The sequence below is a fragment of the Phoca vitulina genome, unplaced genomic scaffold, assembly GCF_004348235.1.
Source record: "Phoca vitulina isolate PV1807 unplaced genomic scaffold, GSC_HSeal_1.0 scaffold2, whole genome shotgun sequence".
Taxonomy (NCBI): Eukaryota; Metazoa; Chordata; class Mammalia; order Carnivora; family Phocidae; genus Phoca; species Phoca vitulina.
Genome location: NW_022589705.1, coordinates 59,135,647 through 59,152,413, shown reverse-complemented (window position 1 = coordinate 59,152,413; position 16,767 = coordinate 59,135,647). Strand labels below are relative to the sequence as shown.

The window sequence follows — 16,767 nt, the reverse complement described above, 5'->3', positions numbered from 1 at the left end:
CCCACAGCTGACAGAGCTCTACCTGCCTCTTTGGTTGTCTCTCCCACCACCACCCTACCCTTCCAAACCCCACACATGCCCCATGGGGCTCCAGGGCACCAAGCCTTTATCGGACAGGCCTTCACAGAGCCTCGGGCCTCTACCCATCCCCGGGCTCCTTCTGTGTGAATGTCCTTGCTGTACAGAATCTTTCTCTATAAGTAGGTTCGCCCTGTTATCATCTCTGAAAGCACCCGTTCTTGCCTTCCTACCACTTATACAATCAGTTATTTCTGTGTGCATTTGGGTGGTGTGGTGTATTTTACTATCTATTGTCCCCACTAGTCTGTAAGCTCCACTGAGGGCAGGCTGTCTGTCTTGTTTCCTCATTGTGTACCTGGCAGGTAGCTCATTTGTGGCCCAGAACAGGTTCTTATTTAGTATTTGTTGGACAAAATAATGTTTTCATTCTAGCCCTACCACAGCCCCTGGAGAGTGTAATTAGTTCTATTTTATAGATGAGTAAATTGTGGCTCAGAGGGGTTGACTTCCCTCAGATCACGCTGTTAATAAGTAGTGGGGCCAACCTTCAAATTTATATACAAATGCAAGCTGAACTCTAAAGCCTGGAGGCTTCATTCTCTCTAAAACTGCCTCTGCTGAGACCTGCTGTCAGGCCAAGGCTGACCTGGGGCTGGGGGGCTGAGTGGTTCTGTTAGCAGCCGTGGACTTGCTCTCCACCCATCCCCATTCTGCTCTGTACACCAAATACCTGACCCATGTGTGAACCACATCAACGGGCTTGGCTCCCTAGCCTTCTGACTTTCCGTTGCATTCAGCAAAATGTCTCAGCAGGAGGAAGGAGAGACTGAGGTCAGGGTTGTTCCAGACTCCTCTCTACAAAGTTGCCTCCGGCTGGCTACTGCTCTGAAGATGCTCCTCCTTCCTTCCCAACCCGGGTACCCCTCGCTGCTCCTGCCCCTCAGGCCTAGGGCTGCTAAGGGCACACTGGTAGGGACAGTGCATCAGACCTCACCCACTCCTCTGTAAACAGTCCCCTTGTGAGCCCTCCTCAAATGATCTGAATTAGGGTGTGCAGTGGGTTTCCTGCTGGGACTCGGACAGATCCACTGGGCTGGAGATGGGCTGGGTGAAACCACGTGTGGGGGGACACACAGGGAGCAGGGCTGAAGTGGGGGTTAAGTGAGACGACTCAGCATCAGTAGGGTGCCTGGTCCCATGCTGGGCACTCCTGTGCGGGCTCATTAAAGCGCAGCTGTCAGTCCCTGCCCAAGGCCTCACGCGTTCTGTCAGGTGCCACCGTGGCCCCCGGCCGCCCTCACTGGAAGAAGAAGGTTTTCTTATCCCCGTTTACAATGAAAGAAACAGTAATAGGAAGAAGCTAGTGATCCTGGTAAACTTAATATGACTACAGCTGCTGAAAAACCATGCCTTCCTGGGACATCCCTCCTGAGGAAGGGAGGGAGGGGGCCTGCTCTGTTCAGAATCACTACCCCTAAAATGGAGGTGTGGCCAGAGCCGGGCAGCCTGGGTGGTGAGGGGCCCAGAGACTGAGGGCCCAGGGGTGGGCAGCCTGGAGCAGAGCAGACCCGGTCCCTCTTGGTCCTCATTATCTTGCTGGCTGTCCTGCGGGGCAGGGAGTAGACATATTTGATGTAACTCCAGAGGCCAGTGGAGAAAGTCAAAGTTAGGCAGATTTGGGGATCTGAGAAAAAAAAAAATCCTGAACACTCTCTAATAGACAGAGCTGCCCTGAAATGAAATGGCCTGTGTGGGAAATAACGAGCTCCCTGTCCAGCCCCAGGAGCTTTTACTAGGCAATCTCGAGAGCCTGACTCTGCTCTGTGATGCACTGATTCTATGATATGATGAGTGAGTGGCAGAGTCCAGGAGAACCCTGGTGACCAGTGCCCAAAGAGCCCTTGGTCAGGGGTTAACAGTCTGAGGGGCCCACACAGACTTTCTTCCCTTGGGCCGTCTGAGTGGCCCAGGGCCTTCCAAAGTCCTCAAGATAGCTCTTATGACAGACACAGGAGGACTGAGTGCCTACTCAGGGAGAATGGGAAGTTTGGGTGGGGACACTCACCCTCTCAGGGGGTCGACTGCGATGGCCCGGGGTTCACTGAGGTCACGGCTGAAGAGAGTGCAGCGGCGGCCGCCATCAATTGTGGCCACAGAGATGGTCTTGTTGCCTGAGTCAGTCCAGTAGATGTGCTTGTGGACCCAGTCCACCGCCAGGCCCTCCGGAGAGTGCAGCTGCTCATCCATGAGGACCTCCTGCTCTGCCGGGTCACTGGCCTTGTCCATGTAGGCGCTAGGAGCAACCAGAGTTGGCCATGGGGCAGGTGTTCTACCCATGGGTCCATCTGGACCTGCCTGGGCATCCTTCTCCCAGCGCCCCCTCCCTTCTAGGCCATGGCAGTGGATTTTAGAGGAACTTGGCTAGTTCCTGGGCCACCAGGGGCAAGCATACAGGCTTGAATCTGCCACAGCCCCTGGACTGGAGGAGCTCAGTTTAGTGGGGGACAGGGATTTATAGCCAGGGAATCACAGTACAACGTGATTACGGAAAGCATCAGAGACTCTAGCAGCCAAGAAACGGAGACTCCATTATCCTGGAGGGCTGGAGGAGGCTCTGTAGTTGGGTCCGGAAAAGGCTAGCTCACCAGGAGCACAAGGAACAGAAAGCAGAAGGAATGGCATGTGCGAGTGTCCAGAGGTGTGTGTTCTGGAACAGTGAGGCATTCGGTGGGGGCAGAACTGAGTATGTGGGATACAGACTGGAAGTAAGTGTAGGCAGGGGCCGCAGGCCATGCTAGGCAGTCAGGATTTTATTCTGGAGGGAGTGACTGAGCAGGTGACAGGTCATGGTCAGAAAGGCATGCTGGATCACTGTGGCACTGATGCACTGGAAGGGGAGGAATGGGGGCAGGGAGACTGGCTCGGGGGTCATTACAGCAGCTGGGCGAGGGATGAAGAGTGTCTGCAGAAAGGCTGTGTCAGTGAGAACGGAGAGAAGGGGCTGAGAACACAGCGGACACTCAGGAGGTAATACTACCAGGACTTTCTGTCTCCCAAATGCTGTTTTTCCCAAGGCTCTCTCCTCCCCCACGTCCTCCCTCTGGTTGATGAGATCCACAGTGCCCACTGCCACCCATAACTCTGACTCTCCCATCCTGACCACTCTCTTAAGCTCCAGACTGTAAAGCTAACTGGCACCCTTGGATGTCCCATAGACACCTTGAACTCAACGTGTCCCAAACTGCCCACCCCCATTCCCCTCCCCTCAGCCAGCCCGAATGGCCAACACCCCACCCGATCCACTGCTCCCAACTCACAGAATGGCAGCACCAGCCACACAGTCTCCCAAGCCGGAAATCTGAAACTCCCAGAATGCACCTCCTTCGGCCCCATACCCAGTCTGTCATCAAATCCTGCCTCTTCCAGGCATAACAGTGGGGCAGATATGGCTCTAGCTGCTTCTGCATGTGAGTGCAAACTGAGTACGTGTCTGTGCGTTGGGGGTGTGGTATGCTTCTAGCTGTCAGGGAGTAGCACTTGGTGTATCTGTCTCCAACCATCCATCCATCCATCCATCCACTCATCCATCCCATCATTCTTTTAACAGTCTACCCCATGCCTGGTCATTGGCAGTCCTGCCACATGGATCTCAGGACAAAGAAAGGACATGACGTCCAAAAAGGGGCCCGGATAGGGAGGCAGGCTTGTGGGATTTGAGAAAGACCTATGGGAGGACCTCCTTGTGTGTGTGAGGGACCTTCTGGAGAGCCAAAGTCCACTGCCTATGGTGTCAGACAAAGTAAAGGGCTGGACCGGGGACAGTGCCATCCAGGAAGAGCTCCCTGACACCCCAGATTGGGTAGGAGGCCCCCTCTGTACTTTTCTCTCAGGATCAGCATAATAGATGTCACTATGTTACGAGTGACAGGTCTGAGTCATCTTTGACTGAGTCATCCCCAGGATCCAACACACAGATACATGGGCTGCTTCAAATGTCCTCACCGAAGCCAGAGCTTCTTCCTTCCTGGCCTGGGGGAACGGTTCCTGTGTCTTGCACCGCCCTGCCAGGCCGCCAGAGGTCAGTCAGAGCCCAGGGGTGTGGGCTCAAAGCTGCTCTCCCCACAGAGCTCTGGGCCTCGGCCAGCCCCGGGGTAGGAGAAGGCCTGGCAGTTCCATATCCCCTGTGATCCTGCGTCCTTTCGCAAGTCCCCATCTGTGCCCTGGGGATCCTGGAGGTGGAGGGGGCCCAGAGGGCCCCCCCTCAGGCCCCCGCCCCCGCCCAGGCCTGGCCGCGGGACACCTACCACTGCTCACCTGTAGATCTTGCGGTAGGAGAGGTCACACCAGTAGATGCGATTGGTGGCAACTTCGACATCCAGTGCCACGACGTTCTTGAGCATGGGGATGAGGCGCGAGTAGTCCCGCTTCACCAGGTCTATCCTCCGCACTTCATGCCGGTTGGTGAAGATCAGCGACGGGCTTCTGCCAGCTAGCACGCGGGAAAGTTGAGAGAACGGGTCAGTGCAAAAGGCGGGGCTTAAGATGCAAAGTACCATATATAATGGAAGGATCTGTATTCTTTTTACTAGACACACACTCCCCCTATTTCCTCCTAGGCTTACACTGAAGGCGTTCTGTGGTGTGACCCCAAGCTCCCTGCCTAGCCTCACCACTCACCCCTAACACACCTTGACTCCAGCCACCAGACCACCTATTATGACCTAGCCACGGCGGGGCCTGGCTGCCTCAGGCCTTTGCTCAAGTGGTCCCCTCTACCTAGAATGCACTGCTCCCCAACTCCCCTGCTTAGGGCTCCACTGCAATAGTTCACGAAGGGGCCGTGTGAGCATTAAGTGTTTTAGAAAGGGGACTGAGGTTGGAGTGCGAGGACGAACATCAGAACTAGGGTGAGGTTTAAAAGAGGAGACGCAGGCTCAGACTCCTCTCCCTGAAGACTGAGGCTTTAGTTTATGCGGAATGTGTTTGGGGACATGACAACAGATGAAGCTTCAGAGGCTGGCAGGGATCAGGAAGGGTCCTGGGAGCTGGGTGCAGAGTTTGCCCTTGACTCTGAAACAGTGGCAGGGATGGGATATGTGCGATATACAGCACAGATTATATACGCACAATGGAGACAACACACGACTACCCATGCACACACAAGTCGTTTTTAGACTTAGGAGGATATTTTAGGAGATCACTAGTGACCGAGACATTCCTGGCTACTCAGTATGAGGGTCACTACCCCAGAGGCCTGTGAGGGACCAGCACTTAACTCCGGTTTCACTCCTCCAGCCTGGTGTTAGATGTACGGGGCTACCCTCAGGTACCAATACCCGTACCTGGAGCCGCATGGGCCTTTTCCCCGTTTTCCAGCTGACACTTCAGCAGGCCACCTGGTCCCTGTCACTGTGCATCTATGCCAGGCTAATGAGTTCCCTGGGGGCCGGGTAGGTGATGGCCTGTGCCCTGTGTGTGGTGATGGGTCGGGGGGGGAGGGGAGGACGTGATACCCTCAGAGAGTCCAGAGAAACAGAACTCCGGGTGCAGGAAGGAGAAAGGAGAGCCGACTTCAAAGCCCTGCCCCTGACTGTGCCATTTTCCTCATCCCAAAACGAGAGCAGCGACACTATCCTCCGGAAGCCAGGAGCTGGGTTACAGGGTATCTTGAGGCCGTTTCTACTGAGAGAGGTCTGTGATTGGAACCCAGTGTGCGGATGGTTGGGATTTTTGTGTGACTGCACTTTAGATGTTCCTCTGCGGGCCTTGCGATTACAGGGCAGTTGTGGGTTGTCTCCACTGCACGTACATAATCTGCGTGTGGATGACACGCGCCCCACGTGGGGGAGTGGGGGGCGGCGAGAACAGGCTGCATGTGGCGCGTGAGGCGCTAACGTGTTGCGTCTGGCGCAGTTGGGGTATGTTTTGGGGTTTGCAGGCTTCGTGTCCCTTACTGCGGCCGCTGTCCTGTTACAATCCGCACACTGCGCATCGTATGTGTGCATCTGAGCTCCAGACTCGTACGTCCAGCTGCCTCCTCACTACCTCCGCTCGGATGTCAGAACAGCTTTCTTGGAAACTCAGCATGCCCAAATCAATGTACTGTTCTCCCAACCCTGCTTCTCGCACCATCTTTCCCAGCTCCATAAATAGCAATCCTGTTTCCCCAGTGGTTTGGCCAAAAACCTTGCAGTCATCTTTGATTTTTTTTTTTTTAACTCTCACATCCCACATTCAATTGGTATGTGAATCCCGTTGCTTCAGAATAAGTCTTGAGCTTCAGAGTATGTCCAGTCTGTCTGCTTCGCACTGTTCGCACTGCAACACCCTGGTCCAAGCCACCATCTCTTCTGGGTTATGGCCCAAAACCTCTTCAATGGTTTCCCTGCTCCCTGCCGTGCCCCCTACAGCCTCCTCCCAGCACAGCAGCCATAGGAAGCCTGTGGAAATGGAAGGCACAGCACACCCCTCCCCTACTCAAAACCCTCCAAGGCTTCCCCCTGACTTGGGGTGAAATCGAGAGTCAGCCCTTACAACGGTCTAGAAGGCCCTGTGATCGGCCTGGAGTCACCTCACTGACTTCATCTCCTATGCTCCTTGCCCCAGCTACGCCGGCTTCCACGCTGTCATCCGAACACACCACACACGCTCTGGCTGTAGGGCCTTTGCACTTGCTGTCCCTTTGGCCTGAAATGTGGCTCTTGCAGATAACTGCACGGCTCCTTCCTTCACCTCCTCTCATGAAGGTCATTCCTTGACTGCTCCATCTAAAACCGTGGCCCTGCCTGCCACCCTGCGCCCCAGACTTCCCTCTCCCCTTCCCCACGTTGTATTCCTCCTTAACCATGACCACCATCTGCCATGCTCTCTATTTTACTTATTGATCAGATTTCTTGTCTGTCCCATCCACCAGGATGTAAGTCCCGTGAGGGCACACAGGGATCCGTGTCTGCTTTGCTTACTGCCGAATGCCCCGTGCCTACAACAACGTGTCGGCCTGCGCACGTCACGCGCTCCACGGGGACTACCTGTGCTGTGTGCGTCGTCTGCACGGGCCAGTGTGCGTCTGTACGCTGCGCGTGCTGCATGTGCCATCTCTGCAATCCCGGGTGGCTCTGGGCAGGGTCTGTGCGGGCATTCGTGTGCAATGTGCTGTGTGTATGAGGTATACTTAGAGTCTGAGTGCTTCGTGTGTGTGTGCGCGCGCGTGCACCCGTATACCCATCTGCTCCGCACATAGGTGGCAGCAGGCTGCTTTCTGTGTCCCCTCGGGGCTGCCCCCGTGCCCCCCACCTTGGGGTGCCCATACCAACAGCCTTGCAGTTCTTGGTCAGCGTGTCCATCTCGTAGCCAGGGTGGCACTCGCACTTAAAGTAGCCCTTGTAGTTGACACAGATCTGGCTGCAGGCATCGGGGTCCTCACACTCGTCAATGTCTGTGGGGGGCGGAACACAGGTCAGAACCGGCAGGGCGCTCCGCCTCTGTTTGGGGGGTGTGGGGGGCAGTGAGGGGAGGGTCTCACCGCCGCAGGTCTTCTGGTCTAGGAGCTGGTAGCCTGCTGGGCATGTGCACTCAAAGCCGATCTTGAGGTCTGTGCAGATGTGGGAGCAGCCACCATTGTTGTGCAGACACTCGTTCAGCCCTGGGGAGGGACACAGGCTCCTGAGGGTCCAGGAGCCCGGGCCAGGGTGGGGGCAGGACAGGGGTTGGGCCTAGAGCTGAAGCAGAGACTCAGGGCAGCAGGACCCCCACAGAGCCAGGATGCTGAGCCGCGGCGTCAGTAACCAGGTGACTGGGCAAGAGGAGGCTCCAGGCCGGACACAAAGACAGGGACAGAGTGGAACTCAGGTCCTTTGTCTCCCAGGTCAGGGCTCTGTCTACCTGGAGGCTGGAGACAGTTAGGCCGCCTAAGGTCTCTCCTTTCACAAACACGGGTCTCACCTCCTCCTTCCTCGTGACCTCATCGTGCGGGGACCACCCCCAACCCTCAGGATACGTTAAGAAACCCTTCTGAAATGCCCTTGCTTAAACATCTACAGCCTCTAGGAGCCCCCTTCCTTCTTAGGAGAGCTTTCCTCACTAGACTGGCCTTCCTAAAGCTTCTGCTCCCTCTTCTCTGCTGGGTGGGGTTGGCCAGAGTCTGATGGCTCCCTCAGAATCTCCTTAAGGTGCTGATTTCTGGTGCCCTGCCATTCAAGTGCCTTCCTCTGGACACATGTCCCTCCCTGGACAGGGCCCAGGGCTAGTCTGCTGTTGCCCAGAGGGAGTCTGAACAACAAAGGCTGTCCCCACTGAGCTTGTGGTTATCTAAGACCCCAGCCTTTTTCTACACAGAGCTGCTGCTCAGTCAGTTCTCTCCTACCACGGAATATGATGGATTATTTCCACCTTCTCCCCTCTCAGCACCTGTCCCTCTTCCTACACTCAGTCACAGGCCTGGTCCTGGGAGTACCAACTGCTGCAGGGGCTGAAGGGACGCCAGGAGCTCATCTGGTCTCCCCATCCTCCGCTCCCTCGCCCCCTCTGGCAGAGTCCTAGGGGAGGTTATGGAGGCCAGCACCAAGGCTCACCATGTTCTCACAGCATCTTCTGGGCTTTGGAATCACAGGTTAATTCTGCAAGCCAAGAGAAGGTGCCCTGCCACCCTTCTACCCACCGGGCTCATGCACCGCCACTCCAGACAAGCCAAGCAGAGCTGAGCTAAGCAAGCTGTGGCCATGCACACAGCTGGTCTGAGCGGCCCACCCCAGGCCATGCACAGCTGTGGGTGCCCCACCTACAGCCTGAGCCATGCAGAAGGATGATTCCCCTTTACCCCTGGGCCTCCTCCTGTTTCCCCGGGATGCTGGTGGAACTGAAAGAACAAGATCACAGCAACCCCATGACTGGAGGGTCTGGCGGGGGGGGGGGGGGGGACTCAGCCCAGAGTCCCCTGGGATGGGCTGAGCCACGGCAGCTTTGAAGGGCTCTCTGTGGGGCACCACCTCCAGGAATCTTCTGTCACTCCATGCCTTCCCTGACCTCTCCTTACTGCATTATTCCCTCAGTGCCATCCATCCACCTGCTCACCACTCACTCACCGCCTCATTCATGCACCACTCACTGCCACCCCCCACCCCCTGTAGGTAGCAGCAACTCAACAGCTGTATTTACTGAGCACTTGACAGACTAGCACATGTAGGATGGCTCTGAAAAGGGAAAAGGGAGAGCTCGAAGTGGCTCAGGTTTCTCTGAAAGAGAAAAGCACAGAGTCCTCTAGTGCGGAGGTAAGTCCGGGCGAGAGAATGAGAGTGGGTCCGGACCTTGTTGACCCTGCTCTGGAAGGCCAGCACCAAGGCAGAGGCCGGAGGGGATCCCCTGGGCCTTCCCAATTCATCTAGCCTGGAGGTGATTCTGCTGGGTGCTTGCAGGGGAGGAGGGGGCTGGTGGTCCAGAGGCTGCCATGGAAGGAAGGGGCAGAGTCACTCTCCCCAGCACATGCGCGTCCCTGCATGCATGCTCACACACACCAGCAGATGTGCGGAGGCAGCGGCAGGCCCGTGGACTCCACAGACACGTTCACACGGATGCAGGGACCCACAGAGACATGACTAGAGGTTCCCTTGCCTTACTCAGAGGAGGAGCCATGGACACAGACTTTGGCCTCTCCCCCACACAGAGACACAAATACATGCACACATACTGCTCTTAGGTGTGTTGTGCAAAAGACCAAAAAGAAGAGATTTAGTAGGTTAGCAGTCCCTGGCTAACTCCAAATCTGGGTGGGGTGGGGGGCTAGGCTCAGTTGCTCCCACTTCCCTATCCTCTTTTGCCCGGGTTCCTTCCTCTGGGACTCTTCCCGGCAGGGCCTCTGAGAGAGCAGGAGGGCCCAAGAGGAGTGTCTGTCCTGCCAGCTCAGGTGCAGCCTGAGTGACCTTCACCCAACCACTCTTCCTTTTAAAATCAATTTTAAAATCTCCAGCAGGGGTGGAGACATGCTGCTTCTGGGGAGTTCTAGAGAATGAAACTCCCTGGAGTGCCCAGGAGGGGAGGTGCTGAGTGAAAACGGGTCTGTCAGGAAGGTAGGGTTTGATCTAGGCTCTGTCCTCCCAGGAATTCTCTGTCCAAACCCCTGAGCTCAGAAATGAACCTTCCTGGAGCCCACACTGGGTTTCCAGCATGTTCTGTGGGATGCCCACCTCACCCACAGCCCAGACTCTCCCGTTCTTTTTAGCCTGGAACCCACCCTGACAGCTCTAGCCATTAGGATAGCTGACTCATTCCACCCCTTACTCGTGCCCAGCCTATAAGTCTTGTCTCCCAGAAAGTCCAAGCTCCTTGGGGATAGAGGGTAGCAGGCAGGTAGCCAAGTGAGATGCATCCCAAGGCCACCTGGCTCAGGCCAGGCCTGAGTGAGGGTAAGGCAGACCTTGGGATGTACCTCACTTGGCTACCTGCCTGCTGTCCCCTACCTCTCCCTCTGCAGGGATTCCTGCAGGGGGCTGGAAGCCTCAGAGGCCAGGGCCCTGGCTAGGTCAGCAAGGCAGAAATCACTGAGGAGGAAAGTTTCAGAGGGAGCACACACTCAGAGGTCTGAATGTGGAAGGAGTGAGGAGGAGAGGCCGAGTTTGTGAGAGGAAGCATAATTGAGCGTCTGGGTTGGAAAGGAAAGGCAGCTCAATTTGTAGAGATGCAGAATGAGGCCCCAGAGGCAGAGTCCCGCCTGAGGCCACAGGACAGCGCACGAGTCCAGAGAGAGGGTCAGAGCAGAATGTGTGCAGAGGGGCAGGCATGGGCCTCGGCCCAGATGCCAGGAGGGGGCTGGGGGGGGGGGTCAGTCCAGCAGCCAGAAGGAGACAGGTACTGTACCACACTCTTTCAGAGGCTCATCCGACCAGTCCCGGCAGTCTCTCTGAGCGTCACACACTTTCCCGCCGTCCACGCACTCGCCACTCTTACACTGAAATCTGCGGGGACCCTCACATGTTGACTCTGTCGGGCCGGACAAGAGAATGGACAGGACCTGTGAGACCTTGGGCAGGGAGGGCTAGGCTGGTCTAGGTCCATGGGAGGCGAGCCGAGCTCCAGCCCCAGTCCCCACTAGTCTCTAGAGGACCCAGGACAGACAGGTGAATACAGGGCTGGTGGGAGCTCTGCTCTCAGAAGGGCAGGACCCCAGGGATAATCAGGATACCCAAGCATCATCTAGCTGGGCGAGGCGGGGGGTGGGAGTGGTCTGTGCCTGATCTGGCAGTACTGGGCCCTGAGAGAGAAAAACAGGAGCCCTACAGAGACCCCGGGGACTGGACTGACCATCTGAGGGGCACCTGTGCCCTAGAGGCCCTGCATAGGGGAGGCCACCTCACTGCCCAACCTTTTATCCATTTCCCCAGATGACCTATGGTCAGGGTCCTGGCTCCTGCAGGTGGGGAGTGATGACCAGAGAGTCATCTGAGAATGAAGGGGGTTCCCTGGGGACGGAGGCTCAGCTTACGCTGGGAAGGAAGCCACTCGGAGGCTTGGGCGTGGACAAATGGTGGGGATGGACTTCCTGCAGTGCCTTTTCATGTCCCCCTAGGCCTCTTTTAGCTTTTGCAAAGTCCTTTAAAATCCTGTTCTGGGGCCAGGAGGACCGCAGGGAGTAAATCTGGGTAATTTAGGGGCAAGTGATGCTCTGGGGGAAGACACATCCTAGGGACCAAGGGGAGACCTCTCCGAACTCTGCTCTCCCTGGAGCCGGGAGAGCTCAGGGCTCTCTCAGGGAGGGTGTCGCCCCTCTGCCTCCAACCCCACGCACCCTGCAGGCAGCCAGCTTCGTCACTCCCGTCCGGACAGTCCTGTTCCTGGTTGCAGCGCTTGATCGTAGGGACACAAGTCCCATCCCCACACTGGAACTCGTCCCCACGGCAGGTCCCCAGAGCTGCCAGGAGAGGGCAAAGAGGGAGGGTCATGACCAATGTGGTGTTGGGACAGCTCTCCTCGCGCACTCCCCAGCCCCAGCCCATATCCACCCTCAGCAAGAACAGAACCAGTGGCTGAGCTTGGGAGTCCTCAGAGGACACCTGGCCAAGGCACTTCCAGTGTACAGATAGGGAGACTGAAGCTCAGAGAGGGGGAAGGCCTCACCCAGGATCACACAGCACTCTGGCTGGCAGAGCCAGGACTGAAACTCAGGTCTCCTGTTTTCTCATCCACCGCCTCTCCCCAGGGCCACCTGCCCACAACAGACCCATGGCCTTCTTTTGAGTGTTGGTGCTCATTACTTAACGACTTCATCCCTTCAGCAAACCCTTCCTGAGCACCGTCTGCATGCCGGGCACTATGTGGGACGTGGAGAACCCAGAAACTACTGGGAGGCTCCCCATCCTCTAGGAGCTCAAGGGGCCCAAGGGAGGTTGAGGAATGAACAGATGACATCACAGCATAGGCTGTGCTGTAGGAGAGGGTGGCTCAGGGTAGCCCAGGGGGAGAGACCCAGCCCAGCTGGGAGGATTGAGGCCATGAAGGACAAGCAGGCCCAGCAGGTATGAAGGGCAGGGGCAACTCCTGAGCCTACCTAGGTCTCTGGCACTGGGGCTAGCAGGTGAATGCCTGAAATGGGCAAGAGCAGGGGGTGGGAGGCAGGACAGGGAGGGCGGGACCGGAGAAGACCCTGGGCCTCTGGGTTCAGACCTGAGCTGCGCAACTTAGGAGCCTGGGGACCTCCAACCGAGGGCTCCACCTTCCCCAAGCCCGCGTCCCACCGTAACCCAGGTAACCAGGACGGCGGGGCCGCGCGGCATGGGGTGCACAGGGCGGCGGGGGCTTACGGCAGTCGGCCTCGTCCGACTTGTCCTTGCAGTCGCGGTCGCCGTCGCAGCGCCAGCCCAGGTGCACGCACTCGCCGCTGCGGCAGGCGAACTGGGCGGCGGCGGCGCAGGCGGCGGGCGCGGCGGTGGCCCCGGGGCCCGCGCGGCCGCACAGCTCGGCCGCCTCGTCCGAGCGGTCCTCGCAGTCGAACTGGCGGTCGCAGACCCAGCGCTCGGGGATGCAGGCGCCGCCGCCGCCGCAGCGGAACTCGCGGGGCCCGCAGGCCGGGTCGGCGCAGCCGCGCTCGTCGCTGCCGTCGCCGCAGTCGTCGTCGCCGTCGCACACGAACACGGCGGCCAGGCAGGAGCGGTTGCTGCACTGGAACTCGTGCGGGGCGCACACTGCGCGGGACAGAGAGCCGGTCGGCCCTGCTGCGGGGGCCCTGAGCCTCGCCCTCGGGCCGCAGGCGCCCTGCGGGGGGCGGGGGACTTCCGATCCGGGGCCATGCAGGGGGACCTGGGCGACGCGCCTGCCCCTCCCTGAGCCTCGCAGCCTCACTGGGAGCGAGCATTCCCGCCCCGCGGCGGCCAGCATTGCGGCGGGGAGCTGCCTGTCTCCAAGGGCCTTGTGATGATCCCAGGAAATGATACCAGCCGGGACACCGACCCTTCCCCAAGGCACGACGTCTGGGGCTGTTTCCTGAGGGCACGGCTCTGGCCCTGCCCCACCCCCATGTGCCCACACCATCCCGGCTCAGTCCCCTGGTCTGGCGTCCAAGGCCACTGGCACGGAGCCACTGCCCTACCCGAACACCTCGGCCGCGCACACCCTGGCTTCACCCGTACTAGACCATTCGCCCACCTCCTCACCTCCAGGCCTTCACCCAAGCTCTTCCCCTCTGCCCACCTCCTGTCTCTTCCTGCCCACCACTGTCTCTGCATTTCGCAGTGACGAGTTCTCATCCTTCAGGGGCCCGAGGTCCACCTCTTTTATAACACACTGTACGTGCTCCTACTTGGGAAGCCTCCCTCTCCCTCTGTTCTCCTTCTGTGTGCCCTTCACAGCATGCTCAAGTGTCTGGGTCTCATGTCCTGTCTCCCTCACGACTACTGCATGGGGACCGGCTCTGAGACCCAGCTTCGACCGGAGGGCCTGGCACAGAGGTCCCTGCAGGGGGCGGGCGTGGAGTGAATGGGTGCAGGGCCAGCGGGGGTGTGCATGTGCAGTAGTTAAGGGCACAGGTCAGTGGCCCTTCCTGGGGCCCTGGGTTTCCTCTCTCTAGTGAGCAACTCAGCTCAGAGGCTGGGAGGGCTTTGGAGACCACCAGCCCAACTGCTAGTTTATAGATGGGGAAACTGAGGCCCAGAGAGGAGCAACTTGCCCAGAGTCACACAGAACCAGAACCCAGGTTTGGGGCTCTTCCCTCCTACTCTGACCCCTCTCAGCTTTCTGGTTTGCTCCTCCTTTCCTGGAGTGTAGGCAGTTATCAGAGCAGAGCAGTGACCTCCTCATCTCCTCCCTTCTTCATTCCTTACACCAAGGCCATGGATAGGCCTGGGGGCTGCAGCCTTGGGTTAACATGGTGGCGGCAGCACCAGATCTTTCCATGTGGGGGCGCCAAGAGTCTGTTTTTATTTTCTGATAGAAAAATGTCATTTTTCATTGTTATTGAACATAAAATAGAATGATGTCTTCAGTTTCACAATGTAGGCAGCTCATCATGTGTTGCTGACAGCTCTATCAAGTTTCTGACAGCTGCATTTTCCCCCCTTCTGGGCTTTTGGGATGTTGGGGCACTGGTGGGGAAAGCACACACTACCTTGTGATGTCTGCCCCTCAAGATCACACAGATGCCTAGATTAGCTCCTCACTTTCCTGCCAGACTCAGCTTGCATGTGTCTGGGGGGAAGGACTCACTAAGTCACTTCCTTATACTGAGCTCTCCCTGAGGCTTTAAAGTTGACAATAGCTTCAAGAGCCATATTCTCAGACCTGCATCCAGAGACCCCACTCCCAGCACTCCCAACTGGAAGCAGCTCTGGGGAGGGAGAGAAGGAAGAATTCTTTCTCCTCTGCCCAGGTGGTTGGGAGCTGTAGCAGAGACGTCCAGTAAGACCTTCGAACCACCCTCCCCTGTCTCGCATAATTAATGAGGAACATGCCTGCCACCACATGGCCTAGTTAGAGATACTCCCACCCCATGCAATAGCGGCTGATGGCCCTTAGAGCTGAGGAAGCATCTGATTATGGGGTGTGGGGGGGGGGAGTAAGGAGGGAAGAGGATTCTCATTGGCCATCGAAGCCCCGCAAAATTATCACAGCTGAGGAAACAAGCCAGTGCCATCACTAGGGCTTTGAAACTGCCGGCCAGGATCTCCCCCCATACCCAGATGCTTCCTGCTTCAGACACATCAGAACTCCAGACTTGGAATCTAGAGTGCTGTGTGACTCAGAAGCCTCCGGAGAGATGGCATTTCCCCTGGGCCAGGGAGGATGGATAGGATGTAAATATAGAGGCTGGAGGAGGGAGTGCGGTGGGAGGCAGTGGTGGGTGAGTGCCTGGCAAAAGCCCACACAATACCCCATAATACCCCAAACCACCCATATCTCAGCCCAGCCTTGCAGCCTAGTTATCGACAGCCAGTCTGTCTCTCCTATTAATCATGAGCTCCCAGAGGAAGGAGCGTGCAGGATTCACCTCATCATCCCTTCCAGAGCCTGGCTCCAGGCCTGGCACACAGTAGGTGTCCATCCAATTGCATAGCCCCACTGGCCCCGGACCTGCTGGCCTGCTCCCGGAGAAGGAGATAATCCTGTGTTTGAAGCTCAGTGATGTGGAACTGCCCCAGTGACCAGTTCCATCTGTTCCTGCTGAGGCTGCTGGGGGTCTTCCCGCCCTGTGACTTTCATGCTCGAGTCTGAGATTTCAGCATCAGACGTCCTTCACACTTCAGGAGTCTGCCCCTCCCCCACCCCCAGCACCTCCAGCACCCTGGCCAGGGAGGCCCCCATTACTCCCCAAGGCCCGGCCCTGGCCCCCTGCCCTTGCTCGGGGGTCGGTGGAGACGGATGGGATGGATGAGCAGATGTCAGATATGGTAAAAATACTCCTGGGCTTGGCTGTCCAGAGCCGGGTTTGAATCTCAGTTCCACCACTCAGCCTTGGGCGCTTTTCCTCGCTTGTCTGAGCCTCAGTTTCCTCACCCATAAAATGGGGATGAGAATGGCTGCTCGTGCGGTGGTTGTGAGGATGAAAGCAGGAAATGTCTCTCCAGAGCGCCTGGCCGTTACTAGTGTCCTGATCGTTACCCTTTGCTCTCCACCCCCCGAGCCCCGAGAGAAGGCCCCTCCCGGAAGGGGCTACTGCTCCCCGAGGCTGCCTGACCACCCTGCAGACCCTGGGACCTAACCCGACTCACAGGTGGCACAGCCGGCCTCGTCCGCTCCACTTTCGCAGTCCTTCTCCCCGTCGCAGCGCCACGAGGCGGGCACACACTTGTGGCTGGCAGGTCCACAGCTCAGCTTCTCTGCAGGACACACCTGCTTGGCTGCGGAGACAGACACACGCGCATGGCTTAGCCAAGGAGGACACGGGGCATGGCGCCAACCAGTCATCCCGCTGGACTCCAGCCACCCGGCCTGAGGCCCTGGGAATCCGTCAGGGCCTCCCTGCCCCGGGTCCCAGTTTCTTCATCTGAGAAGCAGCCTCTGTCTGCCCCTAAGACCCTCGGAATCCTACATTCTCACCACTCCCTGCCTAACGCCCTTTCATGGGCCCTTGGTCCCTGGCACTCAAGCTCCTCCTCGATCCAGTCCGCCCTGTCTGCCTCACCAGCCCCACCTCCCGCCCTCCAAACATCCCCTTTGAGCTCCAGCAACACAAAATTGCCATGCCCTGCATGCTTCTCTGCCATTTCTCCGCCGTGTGCCCTGGGGTGAAATACGCCACAGTCGGGCCTCAGTTTGGCACATCAGTGA

The 16,767-nt window shown here is 57.8% G+C and overlaps 1 protein-coding gene across 4 annotated transcripts in view; it reads right to left on the bottom strand.

The window, feature by feature from the left end:
• Nucleotides 1–16,767, bottom strand: part of LRP8 (LDL receptor related protein 8) — a 76,810-nt gene that overhangs the window by 17,232 nt on the left and 42,811 nt on the right. For 2 of the 4 annotated variants that reach the window (XM_032428642.1, XM_032428652.1), the window contains exons 4-10: nt 16,209–16,337; nt 12,810–13,190; nt 11,798–11,920; nt 7,544–7,663; nt 7,331–7,456; nt 4,336–4,510; nt 2,087–2,314 (exon numbers count right to left, since the gene is read on the bottom strand). In XM_032428642.1, coding sequence (XP_032284533.1) covers nt 2,087–2,314; nt 4,336–4,510; nt 7,331–7,456; nt 7,544–7,663; nt 11,798–11,920; nt 12,810–13,190; nt 16,209–16,337 — 1,282 coding nt within the window. The remainder of the gene's footprint in view (nt 1–2,086; nt 2,315–4,335; nt 4,511–7,330; nt 7,457–7,543; nt 7,664–11,797; nt 11,921–12,809; nt 13,191–16,208; nt 16,338–16,767) is intronic. The other 2 variants (XM_032428661.1, XM_032428670.1) reach the window with 1 other exon arrangement.